Source organism: Odontomachus brunneus, unplaced genomic scaffold (genome assembly GCF_010583005.1).
Source record: "Odontomachus brunneus isolate Ranch 3 - 2012 unplaced genomic scaffold, Obru_v1 Obru_scaffold_048, whole genome shotgun sequence".
In the NCBI taxonomy this organism is placed as follows: domain Eukaryota; kingdom Metazoa; phylum Arthropoda; class Insecta; order Hymenoptera; family Formicidae; genus Odontomachus; species Odontomachus brunneus.
The window spans coordinates 813,756-822,607 of NW_022639498.1; the positions used below are offsets into that span (position 1 = coordinate 813,756).

Below are 8,852 nucleotides of genomic sequence, written 5' to 3' on the forward strand. Positions count from 1 at the left end.
TTAATCTGTTATTATTGAATATTTCACAAATACATGATATCTTTTCATAATTTAATTTAGTGCTTCTAATTTTTCTAAAATGTAATAAATCATTGTTTCGTAATATTATTGTTATATATTTTACGAAACTATGTTACCTGATACTGTTAATTCATATACTATCCGCTATACTACCCTAACTCTACTCTACTCGATTTATCGGACAGCATTGAGTTGTCATAAATCATGAAAATATTAGATGTTGTATCTATCATATTTCTCGGCTCTGGTGAAACTAACTCGTACTTACTCCAACTCGAATTATCGTAAACAGCCTGTATTGCACTCTTTGCGCACTCTCCACCATCTCCACCGATTCACACCGCGCAAAAGAGAGTGGAGAAAAGTCACACGAGTGGTCCACGGAGTACGGTTTTCGAACGGCCATGGTTGCATGGTCAGTGTGCCCACTAGGGGTTTTCGAACGATCTGAGTGTGACAAAATACACACGGGTGATGTTTTCGAACGCACCCCTGTGTGCAGAAGCCATAACTTTACTCGAGCATCGGAAAGCAGTACTGAGTTGCTTGAACTATGAAGATACTAGATGGTTGTGCCTATTACATTTTTCGACTCTAGTGGAACTACTCGATTTAACGTAAACACCCTAAAGGGACGTCTACATTGGAAGTAAGCAGTAAGAAGTAGAAAGTAAGAATAAGAAATTGACCAATCATAGTTGATTATTCTTCTCACATTCGACTGTGGTTGGTCAATTTCTTACTCTTGCTTCCTACTTCTTGCTAAGACGTCCCTAAGGGACGTCTACATTGGAAGTAAATAGCAAGAAATAGGAAGTAAGAGTAAGAAATTGACCAACCACAGTCGAATGTGAGAAGCGCGACAGCCAATCAATATGTTGCTTTTCCGTAAGAGCTAGAAGGTTATTACGGAAAGCAGCATATTGATTGGCTGTCGCGCGAACTTCCGCCGCGCGGCAAGCATTACCGCGTCCTGTGTGCAGAAACCATTAAGTCTTTATGTCTTAAGGTGCAAATACGGTTCTGTGATTCGTTCATGATATCTTAAGACAGTACTTAAGATGATCTTAAATATAAGATCCGACTATGAATATCGGCCCTAGGTAGTGATCTTTTGCGAAATCTTTTGCGTGATCTTCATTTTCATTTTTCACTTTTCACTGTGTTATTTTACATGAAAAGTAAACAATGAAAATGTGGAAAGCAATATTTATGTAATATAGATTATTAAAATTAAAATGTAATTACAGTATACACAATGTAATATATAACACATTAATAAGCATTATACAACTTAAATTTATAGTTATAATATAATATAATAATACAATATGAGTAAATTTAATAAATGAGACGAACGTTAACCGTGAAAGGTGAATTCTCAAAACGTGAAATATTTCACGTGAACTTTCTGTTTGCTCGTATATGTTCTTCTTTACATGTAAATTGTGTAAGTTTCCATGAAAATTTTTAAGCATCAAGCGATGTGGTGTAAATATGAAAAATAATATAATACTACACTCGCATATTATGTACAAAGTGAGTAGAATTTCTTATAGTGACTTTAATTTTTATGGTTACACGACAATTGGCATTTGACATAAGAATCCTACATCCATTAAAAATAAACAACGAAAGCCAATTGAAGCGTGATAACAGGGAGCGGTGCACTTGGACACGGTGCATTTGGACACAGCCAATCACAGCACCGTGTGATTAGAGACATTTGTAGGGTCCCTTGGAACAGCGACTTGTGATTGGACTGTGTCCAATTGCCCCGTGTCCAACTGATATACACCCGATAACATATAGGCAGTGAAAGCATACCGACGAAGTTTGCAAAGTTAAGATACGTATGCATCAGAAAGTTAAAGTGTAATATATTATAAATTGTATGCAGTAAGTAAAATATAAGTTTATTTTATGTATTTATTGCATGTATTTTATGTATTATTTTATATGAAATATATATTTTTTGCAGATTTATAATTTTAATATGAATAGAATATTTTATCTTTTAATAATTTATCCTAAAGTAATCCCAGACAAGCAGACTTCCAAGGGACGTTTTAAAGACATCACTATGTCTTAAAAACACGCTGAAGAAATTCTAAAGATGTCCATTGCAAATTGATATTGTCTTAAGTATATTGTAATATTTATTTTACTTACAAATTCACATTAAATCTTTCATTTTTCACGAGTTTAGTGAAGGTTTTCATCTTTCACGAGTTTATTACAAAATTTTCACTTTTCATGGGTTCACACTAGGGGAAAAGATTTATGATCGCTACCCAGGGCTGCGTTCAGAAACCCTACTCTGTGAGTAGAGTAACATTTATAGCGTTTTTCATTGGCAGAACTGGTGCGCACTGATTGCGCACTAAGGCTTGTTTACAATACATTTTCATATTTAAGATCGTGTCTTAATACATATTTAAAAATATTTTAGGTAATAAAATAATTCGTACGGATGTCATATTATATTACTGGTTAAAAATATTTGAGAATTTATTTAAGACAATCTTTCAATATAATAACATACTGTGAACAAGCCTTAGTGCGCACTTAATGAATCTGCCAATGAAAAACGCTATTAATTAGCTAATAAGAGCAAAAGAAATTAAGATTTTTTTATTATGATTGGTTTATTAAAGTAATTCTACCCATCGAGTAGGATTTTTGAACATAGCTCAGGAGGAATCGGAGAAACTGATACTATCATTATAGAACGTTGGGATACAGAGTGTACAAGAGATCATTGAGGCGGCCTTCAAATCCTATACTTCTCCTTTTAAATCCATACTTATTTTCCTAAGAAATACAAATAAGAGCGTTCGAAAACAAAAGGATCTATTATCTTAAACATCTCTAGGGTTATAAATAACCCTTAATTTTCCAAACATTGAAAATGGTGAAAGGTTCTGAAGAGGGCTGCGTTCAGATTCCCCACACGGGTGTATTCTATTACTAGAAATGTTATAGTATATGTAACATATACTATAGTGTTTCTACTGATAGAGTGCACCCGGATGAGGAATCTGAACGTACCATAGAAGAACTGTATACTAATTCGGAAGGAAGGAAGGAAGGATATATTTTAGGTTATTTTTAAAAGCTTATAAAATTCATCTTTTAAATATATACTTAGAACGTTAACACACGGATGAATGATCTTTCAGTAGAGGATTTTTTACTTCGTTATCCAAAAAGAAGAAGTAGCTAAGGACTGTACCACGTGTTGATAAGTTTGGTTAAGTTACACTTTTTCGTGCATCGAATAAACTACAATCAAATATGGGCAAAAGCAAAGGGTAATACAATATATTATTATTTAAATTTAGTAGATAAGATTTAAACGCGTAAACTATAACAAGACTATAATTGTATGCATAATATACTGGTTTTTAATTATCGAACTTTAAACATTGATTGTTTGATAAATTTGCAAACTGTTATTTTCCTTGTCAAAACAGTATAATTAATTAATTAACAATGAAAAAAAAATTAAAATAACCACGCGAAATTAGGAAAAGATAACATACATTTGATACTTTCTGTACTGTACTATAAGAACAGAAAACCATATATATTTTTCTATTTTTTTACAAATAGAATATGACTAATATTTTCATAATATAATATGTATCATTTTTTGCTGTTAGAAAAAAGAAACCTCTTGTTGATGAGGATATCAATGATACAGATATCGAGCATATGGATATGGAAACTGTGACAGACTCAGAAGAGGAATATACAGAAGCTGAGAGAAAGTTGCTAGAAAAAGTACGAAAAGGACGTACTCCTGAAAATTTTGACAGTGATGATGAAGTCTATGGATTGCAAGATGAAACTGAGAATGAGGAAGATGATCTACAAGATTCAGTGGAATCTGATATTGAAGAATTACAAGAGGACAATGATATACCAGATGACAGGGCTTGGGGCAGAAAAACGAAAAATTTCTACTCATCGGATTACAGATATACGGATTATTCATCAGCAACTCAAAAAGACTTTGCCAATGCAGAAATGGAACAGCACGAAGCGAAGAAACTTCACACAAGATCAGCTGATGAGATTTTTGATATCATCGATGACAGATTCGTACAACTTACTAAGGATAATAAAGATCAAGAAGACAATAGGCAAACTTTAGAATTCAATAAGTCGAGCAAGAAGCACCAAGAGATGCTCGCACAAAAGGAATCCAGAGCATTTACAGTTCTAGTCATGGATTTTAAAGGTATTAATTGATAACTATTTATATTATTTTATTCTCAATTAAACCTGTCAATTCAATTAGTTCTAGTTCTAGTTTTTCAATTAAAACCTTTTAATTGAAGATATTAATCTTTCTTGATTTACATATTGATCTCTGACCAAAAGAGAGTCACAAAATCGATACTTTCTTGAAATCATAAATATTATTATGTACAAGCAGAACGTTTTAAATAGAAACTAAAGTTCATATCAAAGGTAAACTTTTAATACATGCCATTTCCATTAATTAAAAATTAATCGCACAAAAACCTAGTATGAGCCTGTCTGCGTTTAGTAAAAAAATTCACAGCTGTTGTGAAATTCGTGAATTAGATTGGTCTTAATTTTGACAATCTAAAAGCATATACCAGTAAGTAAGATTCATAACAGTTGCAGAGCAACATTCTCTGTTGAACACAGTTGTCATATGTTAGAAAATCACATAAATTAATGAAGATTAAGACACCTGTTTCTTCACTGCAGTCGCCTTAATTTATGACGGTAGAAGCGACGAAATATATTTAAAATGCAAAAAGCTCCATGCAAGAAACATTAAAATGAAATGAAATAGTTTGTTAAAAAAATGACATTTGCAATCAATCTGTAAAATAGTCCAGATATTTTTCTTTTACTCTAACAATCAATAAATAACTATAAAATTAATATGATACAATCATAAGAAAGGATAGATCAAAAGATAAATTGTATGTCATGTTAATTTTATGGTAATTTATTGATTGTTGTAGAAGAATGTTATTTTAGAAATATGTCCGACCGATTACAAGTATAATTTTATAAATATATCTTTTTATTTCAATGTATTTCATGTTTTGCAAACAATTTTTAAGATGTACATTTTCATAGAGCCTTAAGTAAATAATTTTATTTATTACAGAGCGTATGACAGAGGTGAAGGAGATCTTGACACCTTTCCTCAAACTGGTTGAAGATGGTACTTGTCTTGATTGTGACGCGGTTACCTTCATCAAAACTAAATATCATCTTATATTAAACTATTGTATCAACATCACCTTCTACTTGATGCTGAAAGCTAAGGGGTTATCAACACAATCGCATCCAGTTATCAAGCGGCTAGAACAGTATCGTCAGTTGCTCAGTCAATTACAGTCAGGAGAGGGAAATTTGTTAAAAGAAGTGGCAACAATAGTCAATGCGGCTAAAGAGGGCAAACCCCTTTACAGCGTATCAGATGGTTCTCAAAGACCAATTAAGAAGAAAACTTTGAAATCTGACAGCTTCAGTAAAATATTGATACGTCAAAAAGAGATGATGATGCGAGAAGAGTTACTCGATAACACAGATATCAGTGAAGAATTTATAGATGAAAATAATTTCGATACAGAGAAAAATTACGATGATAAAGACAAAGGAGATGAAGAGGATAAAGCTATGACCATCGAAGAAGAAAAAAGAGCGATAACGTATCAAATGGCAAAGAACAGAGGTCTCACGCCTTACCGTAAAAAGGAGTTACGTAATCCACGAGTGAAGCACAGAAATAAATACCGTAAAGCTAAAATCCGCAGAAGAGGCGCGGTATGTATTATGAAATACGATGGAGTAATACTTATTATATACATTTATATGATCTTAGATAGTTTACACAAAAATATTATTTCTTACAGGTAAAAGAAGTAAGGAAAGAATTGACTCGTTACGCAGGAGAGATCTCTGGTATTAAAGCGGGTGTTAAGAAAAGCATTAAATTGAAATAAAAACCAAATTTTGATTACAAATATTATTTTATAGATATATCATTTTTCTTCAACATATTTTGCAAAAATTTTTAAGTTATACATTTTCACTTCTGATATCACTAATCAAAAGTTTTGCGCTGACAAACGAGGAGCCTTAAGTGTATATAATAATAATAGTAATTGTATATAAAGTATCATAATAATTGTAATAAAACATATAATAATTATTATTATGTTTATTACAATCCAGACAGCACAAGACATTTTCAGGATCATCTTGAATTTGTCCTTGGACATTCTCGGATATTTAATATATGCACATTGGACGCGTTCAGTGGAGCATCAACTCCAGCGGAAAAAGCGCTCAGTGAGCAATCAGCGATTATTAGTTCTTACTGTTAGATCCCTAAATTTAGACCAATTACATTGACGAATTGCTCAATTATTGTGCAACTGTTGAGTTCGCTAAACGCACCCATTGATATAGGACATTGATATATGCACAGGATATCCTGGGGACATCCTTAAGACGTCATGTGCAGAACATTTTTAGAATATTCTTAGAACTTCCTGGGGACATTCTTGTAGGACAGTTTCAGCATTTCTGCGAGATATATTATAAATATTTTTCATGTGTGTGTACAGAAATTCTATAAATTTTGTCTCATTTTCTAGCTCAGTGATTTCAAATTTGTGGTTGAAACCACAATAATATTACAAATTTTTCAAATTATAAATTCCTCGAATAATTTACAGTTATTAGGGTTGATGCTCCATTTGTGGCCACTTTAAGGATTTTCAAAGAAATAAACGCGTTTTAATTAAATTCTCTTCGTTATCTAATGCCTTTAATTATTTTAATATATTCTTAAGAATCTTTAAATAATAAATTTAAGACCGATAAGCAAAATAAATTAAACACATTTTAAAAAAATAATACTTATGTCATAATTTCCGATTTCACCGTTTTTAGCCAGCATAACACCAGTTCTTGCCATAATAAATACCTGTTCTGGCCACGTAATAAAATTGAGATTAATTTATAATGAAACAATAAAAAAGTATACGCAATAAAAATCATTACTTAATGTTAATATCTTAATGTTAATATTTATTTTCAATAAGATATATACAGAGTGAGTAAAAATATCTCGAAAACTAAGCATTTCCGAAAAAAATGTTTCCTACAAAAGTTGTAGGCCCATATTCTGAATCTTCTTTTATCGATAAAAGTGTCTAAAATGTAGCTTCTCAGTCAATCAAGTGGCTCCTAAGCCTCTTTTAAGTTAGTCTCATTTATAGCCTCTCATTTATCGTTAAAAGAGAACTCGGAATACGGGCCGTCGGATTTTAAATGATCTAAGCCGGTATTCACACATAGTCCGATCTTATATTTAAGATTATCTTAAGTACTGTCTTAAGATGTCATGAACCAATCACAGAGCCGTATTCACATCTTAAGGGGAGATATACACCTAGCATGGTCGAAAAAATCGATTTTTTTTTTTGCATTTTCTTGATGCTTGAGGTCTCAAGAATATCTGGTTAAAATTGCAAGTCAATATCTCGATAAATAACGAAGTTACAGCCGAGAGAGTAAACCGTCTCCGAGAGCGCGCCGTACCGCCTGTTTTGCGGCCGAGCCGAGAGGCAGCGACCCTTCGAAGAGAGCGTGTCTAGACCTGTTTTACGATTCTATTGTGTTTTCGGGCGTGGTCGGGTCCAGGTATAACGGAAATATCACACGACCGTTATTCTTTGCCGGAAATTGGACGCGTTTCGTCAGTAGCTTGCCGTTCGTGCAACTGTGCGTTACAGTGAGTTTTCGTCTGTGAATACATATTCTGAGGAAAATGGATAACAGATATAAAGGTTCTCGGGAAGCTCATCAATCCGGATCTTTTCGCAAAGATCGAAGCAAGAAGAAGATACCGCCCAAAAATCGAAATACTGCCGAAAAAGTAGAACTTTCCGACGAGAATATTAGTTCCAGTGCCAAAAAATTGAAGACTGATCGTGAGACATCCGCACCAGAAGATCCAAACATCGGGTATCGAATTTTGAATTTTCTGGCAGTGTTTTCTGCCTTATCGGAATGTGTAAAATGCAAAAAGGATACACACAAAACAGCAATGAGAGCTTCAACCAACTTATTTGGAAGATAGCTCCAAAAACGATGCACAGCGGGGCCAAAATTGTTAACATTGCTGCATTTCTTGCAACATGCACGTTCAACAATGGTGTCACGTCATTGTTAGAAATTATGAACGTATTAGGAATATCAGTCGGATCGGGCGCGCACTTGTACGCTGCGCAAGAAGACGAAACTCGCATAGCGAAAGCCGAGCTGCAAGCGCAAGAACAGACTAAAGAAGGTCGAATACGGCGCCGACAACAAAATTTAGAAAATATGAACATTCCGTCGACCGTAGAAGACTTACACTATGGGCCTGGTATCGATGATTCCATGTAAGTTGACAAATTTAATGATTTATTCATTCCCAAATTTTCAAACGCGTTTTTCTCAAAACCACGTTTTTCAAATCGGTACCCAAAATTTCTCGAAAACCAATGAACCGATTGCCTTGAATTTTTTATGGTTATTCTATACATCATTATCTAGTACTTGTCATAGGATTTTTTTTTTTCGTTGCTTAGTTTTTGTTTTATAGGCAAAATAATAACTAATTTTTGGTCGAAAAATCGCTATGTTATGTTCAAACGTTGACAATCAAAAATTGACGAGGTTGTGGTATAATCTTTGGAGCGCCGTAAAAAAATCCGGGTAAACGGTACCCACTGGCGTTTCTTCAAAAATCATCTGAAACAAAAAAACCAAAAAGATTATTA

The 8,852-nt window shown here is 33.3% G+C and overlaps 1 protein-coding gene across 2 annotated transcripts; it reads left to right on the forward strand.

Annotated features, from left to right (window-relative positions):
* The first annotated feature begins 2,948 nt into the window (after positions 1 to 2,948).
* Positions 2,949 to 6,229, forward strand: LOC116845004 (something about silencing protein 10). Of its 2 annotated transcripts, none has more exons than XM_032817226.1 (5): positions 2,949 to 3,125; positions 3,204 to 3,335; positions 3,687 to 4,267; positions 5,180 to 5,841; positions 5,931 to 6,229. In XM_032817226.1, exons 2-5 carry the CDS (start codon positions 3,319 to 3,321, stop codon positions 6,018 to 6,020), a joined length of 1,350 nt encoding a protein of 449 aa, XP_032673117.1. In that variant the 5' UTR covers positions 2,949 to 3,125; positions 3,204 to 3,318; the 3' UTR covers positions 6,021 to 6,229. The 2 variants fall into 2 exon arrangements, with proteins under 2 accessions (XP_032673117.1, XP_032673118.1); XM_032817227.1 differs by having other exon boundaries at positions 3,207 to 3,335.
* The last annotated feature ends 2,623 nt before the right edge of the window (positions 6,230 to 8,852 follow it).

Bases quoted from the DNA above. Each gene is read 5' to 3' on its own strand.
- LOC116845004 (XM_032817226.1), top strand. The intron at 4,268-5,179 runs GTATTAATTGAT...TATTTATTACAG, and splicing joins TCTAGTCATGGATTTTAAAG to AGCGTATGACAGAGGTGAAG. The intron at 5,842-5,930 runs GTATGTATTATG...TATTTCTTACAG, and splicing joins AAATCCGCAGAAGAGGCGCG to GTAAAAGAAGTAAGGAAAGA.